Consider the following 15,507-nt stretch of genomic DNA (forward strand, 5'->3'; position numbering starts at 1 on the left):
CTATGCATACAAACACAAACCATGCCAAATATAATCAGTAAAACAGCTTTCCAGCTGGTGAGCAGCCAATATGCTGGGGACATAATTTTGAATATCTTTAACTTTTTTATCTTAAAAAATTCTTCAACAGACTATATTGGCACAATGTAAATCCAGCCAAAGTATTGCTCTATACTTGTCATTAGAATAAATAACATCTGTAGTTCTTGGTTCTGCATGACCTCCTGCTTTAGCCCCTTTTCTCATGGATGATAGGGGATAGATTAAAACGAATGTCCCCCACTAGCAATATTTGGGACAATATTGTACCAAGAATCTAAAAGGCTCCTAACTTCTTTTCTCTGTTAGTACTTTACCATGTGGTGAACACTTGTTTTACCTGCTATCACATTTCCCTGTGCAGGAAAAATTTAAGTGCCATGGAAGGCCATTATAGCTCAGAAAAATCATTAAGGATACAAACTATAGGGTCATGTCTACCTGGGTTCAGATCCCGCCTTTGTCGTATTTACTCTTGGGGAATGAGATGGACTAATACCCATAAAGCACTTGTGGATAGTACTTAACACATTGTAAGTGCTTACTAACTGGCATCAGTTATTCTCCAGGTATATTACTATTTATATAAGTAGTAAGATAAAATGCCATCTCATTCTGAAAAAGAATACAATTGGAAAATAGGATTTACTAGTCGAATTTGGTGTGGGTATTGAAGACTTGAAGACAGGGTATCTGGGTTTGAATTTAACTACACCAAGAGTATGTGAGACAGGAACACGTCATTGAACTTATGTGGGCTACCATGAGTTGTAGGTCACCGGGTGAGGCAACATAGAACATAAACATATACACTGCTTCACTAAAAGTTAGGTAAAACCTAGATCTCTAGGTAAGGTTTTCAGAAATCCACTTGATCCTAAACAACATGTGTTTGAAGTGTGTGGGTCCACTTACATGTGGATTTTTAAAAATAAATACAGTACAATATAAATGTATTTATTTTCTTAATGCCATTTTCTTTTCTCTAGCTTACTTTATTATAAGAATATAGTATGAAATACATATAACATACAGAAGATGTGTTAATGGACTGTTTCTGTTATCAGTGAGGCTTTTGGTCAGTGGTAGGCTATTGGTAGTTAAGTTTTGGGGGAGTCAGAATTTTTTTTTTTAATTTTATTTTTTATAAACATATATTTTTATCCCCAGGGGTACAGGTCTGCGAATCGCCAGGTTTACACACTTCACAGCACTCACCATAGCACATACCCTCCCCAATATCCATAACCCCACTCCCCCTCTCCCAACCCCCCTCCCCCCATCAACCCTCAGTTTGTTTTGTGAGATTAAGAGTCACTTATGGTTTGTCTCCCTCCCAATCCCATCTTGTTACATTTATTCTTCTCCTACCCCCTTAACCCCCCAAGTTGCATCTCCTCTCCCTCATATCAGGGAGATCATATGATAGTTGTCTTTCTCCGATTGACTTATTTCGCTAAGCATGATACCCTCTAGTTCCATCCACGTCGTCGCAAATGGCAAGATTTCATTTCTTTTGATGGCTGCATAGTATTCCATTGTGTATATATACCACATCTTCTTTATCCATTCGTCTGTTGATGGACATCTAGGTTCTTTCCATAGTTTGGCTATTGTAGACATTGCTGCTATAAACATTTGGGTGCACGTGGCCCTTCGGATCACTACATTTGTATCTTTAGGGTAAATACCCAGCAGTGCAATTGCAGGGTCATAAGGTAGTTCTATTTTCAACATTTTGAGGAACCTCCATGCTGTTTTCCAGAGTGGTTGCACCAGCTTGCATTCCCACCAACAGTGTAGGAGGGTTCCCCTTTCTCCGCATCCTCGCCAGCATCTGTCATTTCCTGACTTGTTAATTTTAGCCATTCTGACTGGTGTGAGGTGATATCTCATTGTGGTTTTGATTTGTATTTCCCTGATGCCGAGTGATATGGAGCACTTTTTCATGTGTCTGTTGGCCATCTGGATGTCTTCTTTGCAGAAATGTCTGTTCATGTCTTCTGCCCATTTCTTGATTGGATTATTTGTTCTTTGGCTGTTGAGTTTGCTAAGTACTTTATAGATTTTGGACACTAGCCCTTTATCTGATATGTCACTTGCAAATATCTTCTCCCATTCTGTCAGTTGTCTTTTGGTTTTGTTAACTGTTTCCTTTGCTGTGCAGAAGCTTTTGTTCTTGATAAAATCCCAATAGTTCATTTTTGCCCTTGCTTCCCTTGCCTTTGGAGATGTTCCTAGGAAGATGTTGCTGCGGCTGAGGTCGAAGAGGTTGCTGCCTGTGTTCTCCTCAAGGATTTTGATGGATTCCTTTCTCACATTGAGGTCCTTCATCCATTTTGAGTCTATTTTCGTGTGTGGTGTAAGGAAATGATCCAATTTCATTTTTTGGTTTCTATTTCATTGATTTCTGCTCTGATCTTTAATTTTCTCTTCTCCTGCTGGGTTTAGGGTTTCTTTCTTGTTCTTTCTCCAGCTCCTTTAGGTGTAGGGTTAGGTTGTGTACCTGAGACCTTTCTTGTTTCTTGAGAAAGGCTTGTACCGCTTTATATTTTCCTCTCAGGACTGCCTTTGTTGTGTCCCACAGATTCTGAACTGTTGTGTTTTCATTATCATTTGTTTCCATGAATTTTTTCAATTCTTCTTTAATTTCCTAGTTGACCCATTCATTCTTTAGAAGGATGCTGTTTAGTCTCCATGTATTTGGGTTCTTTCCAAATTTCCTCTTGTTATTGATTTCTAGCTTCAGAGCATTGTGGTCTGAAAATATGCAGGGAATGATCCCAATCTTTTGATACCGGTTGAGACTTGATTTAGGACCAAGAATGTGATCTATTCTGGAGAATGTTCCATGTGCACTAGAGAAGAATGTGTATTCTGTTGCTTTGGGATGAAATGTTCTGAATATATCTGTGATGTCCATCTGGTCCAGTGTGTCATTTAAGGCTTTGATTTCCTTGTTGATCTTTTGCTTGGATGATCTGTCCATTTCAGTGAGGGGAGTGTTAAAATCCCCTACTATTATTGTATTATTGTCGATGTGTTTCTTTGATTTTGTTATTAATTGGTTTATATAGTTGGCTGCTCCCACGTTAGGGGCATAGATGTTTAAAATTGTTAGATCTTCTTGTTGGACAGTTCCTTTGAGTATGATATAGTGTCCTTCCTCATCTCTTATTATAGTCTTTGGCTTAAAATCTAATTGGTCTGCTATAAGGATTGCCACTCCTGCTTTCTTCTGATGTCCATTAGCATGGTAAATTCTTTTCCACCCCCTCACTTTAAACCTGGAGGTGTCTTCGGGTTTAAGATGAGTTTCTTGTAGGCAACATATAGATGGTTTTTGTTTTTTTATCCATTCTGATACCCTGTGTCTTTTGATTGGGGCATTTAGCCCATTAACATTCAGGGTAAGTATTGAGAGATATGAATTTAGTGCCATTGTATTGCCTGTAAGGTGACTGTTATTGTATATTGTCTCTGTTTCTTTCTGATCTACTACTTTTAGGGTCTCTCTTTGCTTAGAGGACCCCTTTCAATATTTCCTGTAGAGCTGGTTTGGTATTTGCAAATTCTTTCAGTTTTTGTTTGTCCTGGAAGCTTTTAATCTCTCCTTCTATTTTCAATGATAGCCTAGCTGGATATAGTATTCTTGGCTGCATGTTTTTCTCGTTTAGTACTCTGAATATATCATGCCAGCTCTTTCTGGCCTGCCAGGTCTCTGTGGATAAGTCTGCTGCCAATCTAATATTTTTACCATTGTACGTTACAGACTTCTTTTCCCGGGCTGCTTTCAGGATCTTTTCTTTGTCACTAAGACTTGTAAATTTTACTATTAGGTGACGGGGTGTGGACCTATTCTTATTGATTTTGAGGGGGGTTCTCTGAACCTCCTGGATTTTGATGCTTGTTCCCTTTGCCATATTGGGGAAATTCTCTCCAATAATTCTCTCCAACATACCTTCTGCTCCCCTCTCTGTTTCCTCTTCTTCTGGAATCCCAATTATTCTAATGTTGTTTCGTCTTATGGTGTCACTTATCTCTCGAATTCTCCCCTCGTGGTCCAGTAGCTGTTTGTCCCTCTTTTGCTCAGCTTCTTTATTCTCTGTCATTTGGTCTTCTATATCGCTAATTCTTTCTTCTGCCTCATTTATCCTAGCAGTGAGAGCCTCCATTTTTTATTGCACCTCATTAATAGCTTTTTTGATTTCAACTTGGTTAGATTTTAGTTCTTTTATTTCTCCAGAAAGGGCTTTTATATCTCCTGAGAGGGTTGCTTTAATATCTTCCATGCCTTTTTCAAGCCCGGCTAGAACCTTGAGAATCGTCATTCTGAACTCTATATCTGACATATTACCAATGTCTGTATTGATTAGGTCCCTAGCCTTTGGTACTGCTTCTTGTTCTTTTTTTTGTTGTGAAATTTTCCGCCTTGTCATTTTGTCCAGATAAGAGTATATGAAGGAGCAAGTAAAATACTAAAAGGGTGGCAACAACCCCAGGAAAATATGCTTTAGCCAAATCAGAAGAGATCCCAAATCGTGAGGGGGGAGAAAGGGGATAAAAAGGGGTTCAGAAAGAGAAAAAAAAACTATTAAAAAAAGAAAGCCGATAAAAAATATAAAAAGGAAAAAATATATATATATTTATATATATATATATTATATAAACTATTTAAAAAACGTTAAAAAAGAAAATGGTAAAAGTTAAAACAAAATTTAGCAGAAGAAGAGAAAAAAAATTGAAAAAGAAAAAAAGAAAATTAAATTAACTGCAAAGCTAAAGAATCATGGGGAGAAAGCCATGAGTTCTGTGCTTTGCTTTCTTCTCCTCTGGAATTCCGCCGCTCTCCTTGGTATAGAAACTGCACTCCTTGGTAGGTGAACTTGGTCCTGGCTGGGTTTCTCGTTGATCTTCTGGGGGAGGGGCCTGTTGTAGTGATTCTCAAGCGTCTTTGCCCCAGGCGGAGTTGCACCGCCCTTACCCGGGGCCGGGCTGAGTAATCCGCTCGGGTTTGCTGGGTTTGCTTTCGGGAGCTTTTGTTCCCTGAGCGCTTTCCGTAGAGTTCTTTCAGATAGTGGTTGATTTTCTGTTTCTAGAATTGCTGTTCTTCTTCTCTTCAATCTCCCGTTGGATTTGTAGGTGTTTGCAATCTTTAGATAAGCTATTTAGCTGATCTCCCACTACCTGAAGTAGTCTCAGCCTGCTACTTTTCCGCCATCTTGACTCCGGGGGAGTCAGAGTTTTATGTGGATTTCAGCTTCATGGGGGATGGGCATCCCTAACTCCCGTGTTGTTCAACAGTCAACTGTATTTGTTATGTAAGACTTTGAAAAGTACAGATATTTTTTCTTCTCAGACATGAGGAAATAATCTTTTATGAAGGTACAGTTGTGGCTTATCTTGACAATTCTTCCATTCATTCCCTCCGTAGATTGGGTGCCTACTATGTGCAGGCAGTAAGGTTGGCTTTAGGTACGTGGAGGTCTCTGCCCTCAGAATGTTGATGGTCTTACATGAAGTTTATGATCTAATGTCTTCAGTGACAGGAAGAGAAACGGAATTACTAGATCATATTTTGTAACTGGTTTAGTGACTTACAAAACATTCCCACATTTACATTTCTATATTTTTGCTTGCAATAGTTCTAAGTTTTGGAAAAAAAAAAATTATTCATTCCGTGTTGGACCCAATCCTTCATCCTTAAATCATGTTCACAGAAATCATCATGCTCTCTCCTCTGGTTATTTTATAGATCTTGTTAACATTATTATTTCTTCTTAGGGAACTCTTTCTTTTAATGTGCCTGATCAAAGAGTGGCATTTCAGCTCTTACATCTCCTAGTTCCTGAACTCAGTCTGGTCCAAAGCTGAGGGAGGGGTTGTAGGAGCTTGATGCCTGGAAAGCCTCCATTCATGGGAGGACACTGACCCCTACCCCTTTCTTCTCCAGACCAGTCCAGAGGATTCCTTCCATTGATTGTCACTCTTAAGAGTTTAACTAGTTCCAAGAATTTAGGGCAAACTTTCCTTGGACAAAATAGTTAGGAGCACGAGTCCTCCATGTGTTATGATTTTCTGTCACAAAACCCAAGAAACTAACTGATAAACTGCCAGAACTAATGAGAGTTCACTGGGGTGGCAGGTTATAAAATAAATATATACATATCTTTTGTGCTTCCTTTTGTACAAAGAACCAGTTAAAATATATGATGGAAAAACCCCTTTTTACAATAGCAACTAAAGTAATAAAATATCTATAAATAAAGTTACCGGGATACCTGCAAGACATGTATATAAAACATGCTACAGAATTCTATTGAGGGGTATAAAGGAAGACTTGAAAAATGGAGAGATACACAGAGTTTCTGGATGAGAAAGTACAATATGATAAAGATATAAATCTACCTAAATTAATCTATACATTTAATATTTCCAATAAAAATTTCAGTAAGTTATATTGTTGGGACTTGAAAACTAATTCCAGAGATCCTCCAGAAGAATAAACAGGTGACAGTAGCCATAAAATTCTGGGAAAGAGGAGTGATAAGGGAGCATTTGCCTCACTAGGCATTTAATATTATAAAGCTTCAGTAACCAAAGACTGTGGTGAAAATGCCTGATAAACAGGTCAATGGAAGAAATTGGAACAGCCACAAAAAGACCCAAGGTTATCATCAAGATAAAGGTGTTTCACACCAGCGTGCAGTATGGATTCTTAAGATGGTAGTATGACAATAAGTTACTTTTTGGGAAAAAAAAAAAAAGTTAATACCTACGATGTGGAAACCAGAAAGCCAAGATCAAGAAGATTTAATGAAATAAAAGCTGATGGTTTTTTTAAAAAATATATCAAAGTTTCTCTATATAAAGACAAATTGACGAAAAATTGCCAAAGAGTTAGTATTTTTGTTATATATAAAGAGTTCTTACAAATCCACAAAGGGGATAAACAATTTGTGAGAAAAATGGACATAGGGAAAGTGTGGGCAATTTTAAAAACAGAAATACAAATATATGGTCATTAAACATGAAGAAGTAGTAATATTACTACTAATCAAAGAAATGTAAATTAAATACAGAGATAGGGTTTTAATAATCTATTGTATTGTCAAAGAGATCGAAGAGCATGATAATACCCAGTGGTGATTTGGGTGTGGATTTAAACTGCTATTAGTTTTCTGGAAAGAAATTTGGCAGTAGGAGAAAAATGCCTTTTTTTTTTTTTAATCGCCTTCGATCCAGGACTTCCTCTTCTAGAGTAACAAATGAACAAGAACTTTCACAGAATTATGGCTTATAATTGCAAATAAATAAGTAAAATGGAAGCAATTTAAGTGTTAAGGTGGGGGATTGGCTAAATAAATTATGCATTTTCGTATAGTGAAATATCATGGGGCCATTAAAATTCTGTTGTAGATGCACGTTTATAATATAGAGAGGCATTTATTTTATGTTAGTTAATTATAAAAGCAAGCTACAAAACAGTATGTATCATATAATTCACTTTAGGTATATATATGTATGAATGTGTGTATATCTGTATTTTTATGTACACATACATTTGCATAGGAAAAAGTTTAGAAAGACATATCAAAATCCTAAGTAGAATCTGGTTGACTTGAGATTTTTTTTCCCTTTTGCTTATTTGGATGCCTCATTTGTTTCTGTATTCATAATTACTTGTATAATTAAAAAGATTTAAAAAGAGCAAGGACTTTTGGAGTCAGAGAAACCATGCTCCTAGCCTCAGCCCTTCTTGGTTGCAGATGGGTGGCATGTGTCTTAACCCCGCTGAGACTCCGTTTCCACGTGTTCAGTGGGGCAGGAGACCTCCTGCACTGAGCTATAATGAAGATCATGGAACACTCAATCAACAGGAATTTTATAGCTGCAGATAAACCTGTAAAGCAGTTTCTCTCTTGCATTGGCTTTGGCCTTGGCAGATTCTTTCTTGGGTCAGCTCCATATTTCTTCTTCTTCTCCTTGGTCATTTAGAGGTGGAGGCTTCAAAGAAACAAGCAGAACTTGATAAGAAAGCGATGGATGAGCTTCTGAGGGAAAGGGACATATTAAATAAGGTAAGTGTGTTCCCATAGTACCAGTAAATAAATGTCCTTCTTTAATGCTATGATATCTGCCTCTAACCGGTTGTGCAGGGGAAAGAAAACTCTGAAGCGAACAAAAGTAGATTAGAAATAAATAATCGTGCTCTGTTTTCTTCCAAGCTGCCGGGCACAGTCCACCAGTTGTGGGCTGAGAACTGAAACTGCATTATTACCTATGAGCACAAAGGGATGTGGGGGGAATTATCATATAAACGAGCAGGGGATTTAAGAGCGTTTTGTGGATTTTGATTTTATTGCTGGTATATTATTTGGCATCCTAAGCAGCTGATCAAAATTGTTGAATTTAATATCTATAATCTGCAACTTTGGCTAATCCAGAAGATACAAGTGAGCGCTGATACAATATTACCTTCGAGAAATTTGGTGCAAGAAAGGCCAGTTGATGCCATAAACCTTTCCTCCATCTTTTGGGGACTGTTGTAGGTTTTTATTTTTTCAGCCCTTACATCTCCTAGTTCCTGAGCTCAATCTGGTCCAAAGCTGAGGGAGGGGTTGCAGGAGCTTGAGGCCTGGAAGGCCTCCATTTATGGGAGGACACTGACCCCTACCCTTTTCTTCTTCAAACCAGTCCAGAGGATTCCTTCCATTAACTGTCACTCTTAGAGTTTAACTAGTTCCAAGGATTTAGGGTAAACTTTCCTGCTCAGGGATTTCCTCCAGGGAGGAAAAAAAATCAAAGGGCCAGATGGAGAGTGAGAAGCTCCTTCCAGAACAGTCTATGGCTTTTGGCCAAGACAGTCATCTCATCAAGTAGAAAGAGCCTATATTTTTTTACTCCAACTTTCATTATTTCTTTAGGTTTTGCAGAAAGAACAAATATTGACAAAATAGACCACTCTGGAAGCTGGAAGAAGACTATTTAAGGATCCTGGGAAATAATAGGAGATTACCTATCTTTACATTCTGAGCACTCCTTAGAAAATCATTGTTTTTTTGCATAGTCCTGAAAACTATTCCTTTATTTAATAAATTTGCACATGCAAACAATGTTGTTGGATTTAGAATTTTAAATGTATTTTTTAAAAAGATGTATTTATTTGACAGAGAGATCACAAGTAGACAGAGAGGCAGGCAGAGAGAGAAAGGGAAGCAGGCTCTCTGCTGAGCACAGAGCCCGATGCGGGACTCGACTCCAGGACCCCGAGATCATGACCTGAGCCGAAGGCAGCGGCTTAACCCACTGAGCCACCCAGGCGCCCCTTTAAATGTATTTTTAAGACATGCATTTAGCCTGTTTATATTTTATGAATACTGGTGGCCAACCAATAGATTTTCTGCCATAATAGGACATGTAGCACAACATTAATTTCACTTTTATTTGTTTGATTTGACTAACATCAGTTCCTCTTCCAAGACAGGGTATAGTTTTTTCTTTTCTGGCTAGTGTGCCTCCTTTCTTAGTGCTTTGCCCAGCCAGCATCTGACCCTCTGCAGGTACGCAACCCACCATCACTAATAATACAGTCTTGCCCCACTGACTGGAAATACCCCATACCCCCTTCATTAAATGAATAGTGACATGGTTTTGACAGGCAGCAATGTTAATATATTCTCATTCTTTCAGTGTCATGTTAAAATGGCTTTGTCTTTTATAGAGTGGATGTTGAATTCAATACTTGAAAATCAAGTTGACCTTTTCTATTTTCTGCCTCATCACCCATCTGAGGTATAGTGTGTTTATATTCCAGTGGTTTTCAGACCTGGCTGCGGGTCTCTGTTGCTTAGAGATTTGGGAAGGGACAACAAGGAGCCTTGTGGTACCCAAGGATACATCTGGGCCTCGGGAACTGATCGGAAGCTGACCTGACATTCTTGGGATATGCAGAAAGCCCTCTCTCACTACCACTGGATTTCCTGCTGAGTTTTTTTTTTTTTTTTAAAGATTTATTTATTTATTTGACGGAGAGAGAGAGAGAGATTACAAGCAGGCAGAGAGGCAGGCAGAGAGAGAGGGGGAGAAGCAGGCTCCCTGCTGAGCAGAGAGCCCGATGCGGGGCTCGATCCCAGGACCCTGAGATCATGACCTGAGCCGAAGGCAGAGGCTTAACCCACTGAGCCACCCAGGCGCCCCTCCTGCTGAGTTTTTGCTTTCGTTCTCTTTTGGGGAAGAATGCCTCCCTGTTTCCTGGTCTGTTTGGCAAAAAAAGATGACTATCACCACCAGCTCCCAAGTTTACGTCCTCTATTGAGTTGCAGAAAACTAAAGGCCCTATTTCAAAAGTCGCCGGTTCATTCACCTGCGGCCAGAGAACTGAACCCTCCTGTATGAGCTTGCCTGCCAGAGCAGCACTACTCTATTGACTCCTGGTTTTCGGGGCACAGGCTGACTTCTTGGGCAGCCAAACTTGGAATTTCCATTGCAGCAGCAGAAATCACTCATGCAGCACTAAAAAAAAAAAAATGTTGGCATCTGGGTCCCCTCCCAGATCCACTGAATCAGAATCTCTAGAGATGGGCACAGGCATCTGCATTCTTTAAGAAACTGGGCTAGTTGGTGTGTTATTATGGCAAAATAAACACAAGACAGAATTTTCCCTGAGTGACCATGAGTACATTGATGGTGTCATGTAACCGTCACTGAACTTAGCTGCAGAACACTTTCTTCCTTCCAGAAGGAACCTGTGTACCTGCAAAGCAGTTATTCCCCCCCATGCCCCACTCCCCCCACCCCCACCCCAAGGACCACGAATCTGCCTTCTTCCTCTGTGGATCTATTTTGGATATTTATAGAACTGGAATCCCGTTATACATGAACCTTTTATGTGTGGCCTCTTCCACTCAGAATAATGATTCCAGGCTTCAGCCATGCTGTACCCTGTATCAGGACTTTGTTCCTTTTTGTGGCTGATGAATGTTCGCCTGTGTGGATATACCACATTTTGATGACCTGTTCATCAGCTGATGGACTTCTGGGTTGTTTGCCCGTTTTGGCTCTTGTGACTGGTGCTGTTGTGAGCATTCGTATACTGATTCTTGTTCAGTCACCTGTTTCCAGTGCTGCTGGGTTAGGTACCCTGGAGTGAGATTTTGGATCATATGTTAATTCTAGATAGTTGCATTTTTAACGAGTTGGTTTTATTTTACTTTGTAGTCAAAGCCCCGTTAGGTGAGTAGGTTCTGTTGTTCTAGGCTCCCAGGAACAAGACTAGAGCTGGGATGGAGGTTATCTTTGGGGTCAGCTGGACCTGGACTCAAATCCTGGCTCTGCCACTGCTCTGTTGATTGAACTTGTAAGCAAGCACCTTAACTTCTGAGTATCAATTTCCCCACCCTTAAAATGGGAGCAAGATAGTGCTCACTTCCTTGGGATGTTGTGGTCACTTAGTATACCTATGCCTGTGTTCGCCTTGTGCAAAATTAACAGACTAAGCTCTAAATAAGCTGTAGAGAATATGATTATCTTATTTATCCAAAAAACTATGTGTCTAATTATTTTAGGGATGAAACGGGGTAGATTTATCCAGAAATCCCCACACATTTTGAGTAACGTGACTGCTCTGTTGTCCTTATTTTTAGAATATGCTTAAGGCGGTCAGTGCGACCCAGAAGCAGATAGACCTGGTAAAGCTCCATGAACAAGCCAAGAGGAACCTGGAGGAAGAAATCCAGAACTACAAAGATGAGGCTCAGAAGCAGAGAAAGATCATCTTTCAGCTGGAAAAGGAGCGAGATCGGTACATCAATGAAGCCAGTGACCTTACCCAAAAGGTAAGATCACTCCTTGATGATGTGAGTGGAGACCTTCTCTCTGAAGGTCACACACTGTAGCAAAGAGGATTGCTTCAGATCTGAGCTGGTGGTTTGCATGAGAATTTAAGAGGAACAATGTTGACGGAAGAAAAGCTGTCCCGGGGCTGATCTGGGTCAGACTATGAAACAGACAAGGTCAATGCCTTTTCCTTTGAGGCCCCTCCCCTGTTGCCCTGCTGTGCAGTTTCCCTGTGTTGGACTCTTGGGTTCGGGGTGGTGGGGTGCTGTCAGCATCCCCATCTCTGTACCATTTGTTCTCACCCCCCACATCTATCTCTGAAACCCTTGTCCCCTCAGACTGAGGATTCCAACTACTTGTTAGGAGAAAAGCATCTAATTAAATGACCTCAAATTAAGATGTGAGTGACTCTGGGCATCAGGTAAATGCTCGCACATTCTAAGGGCATTTTTATTTTTTATAAAAGATTTTATTTATTTATTTGACAGACAGAGATCACAAGTAGGCAGAGAGGCAGGCAGAGAGAGAGAGAGAGAGAGAGAGAGAGAGGAGGAAGCAGGCTCCCTGCTAAGCAGAGAACCCTATGTGGGAATCAATCCCAGGACCCTGGGATCGTAACCTGAGCCAAAGGTAGAGGCTTAACCCACTGAACCACCCAGGCGCCCATCTAAGGGCATTTTTATTTCCCAACTGTTGGGAACCTAGAAACCTCACCAGTGGTAGAAATTCACATGTTGAGTAGCTAAGTCCCAGATCTCTACTTCCTGTAAACTGCGGAGAAGGGAGAATGCTCATGGCAGCGTCTTGAAAATGACTTCAGGGATTTCAGATCTGCTTTAACCCATTGTCTTAGCAGGTGGCCAGCATTCAGCATGAGTGGTTAGACTCTACCGCCTTCAGTGTATTCCCAAATGGCGGAGAACAGGGGGTTTCATGGTGTCGGGAGGCAGTGTTGGGGAATGAAGGAATGTTTTAAGTATGAGGCTAAGAAGAGGGTTTGGGAGAAAATACTCGTTTAACAAGATGCCCACCCATCCCCTTGGCAAAATGTTATCTGCTCTGCGGTGTAAGCCCTCTCTTTCATCTCCACAGTGAAGTCTACAGTGTTTCCCAGCGCTCTTGCGTGTTTCACTTTGTTTTGTTTTGTTTTGGAGTGGAATCTCAGTGACGATGACAAGGAGGACAGCCAACATTTGAATTATAAACATTAAGAAAGAGGGAAACAAGCTTCCCTGTTAGGAAATCAGCTTCTTTCCGCTTAGACTAAATAAACGCTGAGCAGATGTTTGTAGAATGTAAGTTTGGACTAGGCTACGCTCAGTCTAGCCCAGGCTGAACGCGTCTTCCGTGTAAAAGATTCCCTCCCCCGCTCTCCCCACACCCGGTGATTCTCACAGCCCTGATTGGGGGCCATTGGAATACAGTGTGTTTCTTTTCTCACTTAATCATCTTATAAGCACGGTTGATTGATTTCCTGACTTCCAGAAAGCCAGTGGTCGGTCCAGGAACTCGTATTCTCCAATCCTACGCTCCAGCTTGGGCTAGCCCGTCAGGCCGCACATTCGTCAGCTTTGGCTGTAAGAAATAACCCTCAAATCTTCGTGGTTTATAGCAACGAAGATTCATTTTTCACTTGAATCAATGGCCTTTGTCGGTCTGCTGGTGCCCTGCTTCATGTCCTCTTCACTCCACACTGATTCTGTTGGGATGTGCTGGCCTCTTTCAGAGCGAAAACAGGGTAATAGTGGACCTTGTGATGCTTTCAGAGCTTCTGCGGGGAAGAGAAAGGCACAGGGCTTGTTCACTCATTTCCCCTCGGCCAAAGCAAGTAACATGGCCAAGCCCAGCATCCCTGGGTAGGAATATAATCCTAGTAAGGGGGAGGCGCTGTATGCCGAGACAGGAAATGTATCTGAACGTGTGATCTTCCTGCTTCACCTTCCTGGTAATCAGTGTCCCTCTACCTCGAGCTGCCATCACACTATCGAAGTTCACTGTTAAAAATTCCAGTGTGATACTGGTATCACTCCTGGCCTTATAAACCTCACTTCTCACTTCTCAGCAACCTGGGTCCATGCTTTCTAACATTTTTTTTTTTTTTTGCATCCTTAGCACATATAGAAAATATGTCTATAGCTTATGGGAAATAAGGTGGAAACTGTTCAGGGTTGGAGGGGACTAACCTAGGGATGCTAGCTGCCCTGGTCCCACCTGATAGAGTGAGTCAGTAGTTGGGTGCATACCTATAATCCACGCAAAACGATGCAATGGTATACTGTGATTTATGGGACAGAGTCCAAGCCCTTTGTTCTCCCTAGAAGGTCCTTCTTTCCCTTTTCTGCCTGGGAAATTCCTCTTTATCCTCAATTCCCTGCTCAAAAGCTCATCTCCAAGCTCAAACCTGCTCCGACTCTCTTCTTTATAGGTTTGTTTGTATCTTTGCAATGGTACTTACCATCCTTAGAGTAATTATTTTCTTTACACATTTGTTTTTCCAACTTTACAGTGAGCTCTTGGGAAGAAAGTTTTATCTCATTCATTTCTTCATTTCTAGTGTGCCAGTAAATAGTAGGCACACTAGAAGGGTTTGCTAAATAAATGGATAGATGTTGAGTGGTAAAAAGGAGGCTGTCACTGATTTTAATATAGGATTATTGATTTTTCAGTTTCCTTGTAAAAATGTAGACGTACCAAGTTTTGCTGGTAACTGTTTTTCATAATTCTGATGTTTAACTTCACAAGATTGTATAATGTGTCACTAAATAATTTAAGCATAAGTTCTTAACAAATTCTTTATCAATTGTAATTTTTCTATTTCTTTCTTAACCTCTGACAGCATGTATCAGTTGCTACAGCAACCTGGGTCATCTCTAGACGACTTCTTCTTCTTCTTCTTCTTAAAGATTTTGTTTATTTGACACACAGAAAGAGGAGAGAGCAAACACAAGCAGGGGAGTAACAGGCAGAGGAAGAGGGAGAACCAGGCTCCCCACTAAGCAGGGAGCCCATGTGGGACTCTATCCCAGGACCCTGGGATCATGATCTGAGCCAAAGGCAGACACTTAACTGACTGAGCCATCCATTTTAGAGAAAGAGAGAGAGAGAGGGAGTGAGCTCAAGGGGAGGGACAGAAGGAGAGGGAAAGATTAAATCTCAAGCACACTCTGCAGAGCCCGACTTGGGGCTTGATCTCACAACTCTGAGATCATGACCTGAGCCAAAATCAATAGTCCAACGCTTAACCGACTCAGCCACCCAGGCACCCCTGGACCACTTATTAAGGACCTGCATGTCCTTTTTTTTTTTTTTTTTTTAAGATTTTATTTATTTACTTGACAGAGAGAGAGATCACAAGTAGGTAGACAGAGAGGTAGGCAGAGAGAGAGGAGGAAGCAGGCTCCCTGCCAAGCGGAGAGCCTGATGTGGGGCTCCATCCCAGGACCCTGAGATCATGACCTGAGCCAAAGGCAGAGGCTTAACCCACTGAGCCACTCAGGTGCCCCTGCATGTCCTTAATACATATAAGAAATATGTCCCTCCCCATATTTCTTTCTTTCTTTTCTGCTACACATACACACACACACACCTCATTCCCACAAACAGAACATTCCCTTTCCTGAACTCTATTTG

At 40.8% G+C, this 15,507-nt stretch overlaps 1 protein-coding gene across 4 annotated transcripts in view; it reads left to right on the top strand.

The window, feature by feature from the left end:
- CFAP58 (cilia and flagella associated protein 58) overlaps positions 1-15,507 on the top strand; it is a 129,126-nt gene that overhangs the window by 38,505 nt on the left and 75,114 nt on the right. For all 4 annotated transcript variants that reach the window (XM_047701944.1, XM_047701947.1, XM_047701946.1 and 1 more), the window contains 2 exons: positions 8,038-8,120; positions 11,685-11,876. In XM_047701944.1, the coding sequence (XP_047557900.1) occupies positions 8,038-8,120; positions 11,685-11,876 (275 nt within the window). The remainder of the gene's footprint in view (positions 1-8,037; positions 8,121-11,684; positions 11,877-15,507) is intronic.

The sequence above is a fragment of the Lutra lutra genome, chromosome 14, assembly GCF_902655055.1.
Source record: "Lutra lutra chromosome 14, mLutLut1.2, whole genome shotgun sequence".
Taxonomy (NCBI): Eukaryota; Metazoa; Chordata; class Mammalia; order Carnivora; family Mustelidae; genus Lutra; species Lutra lutra.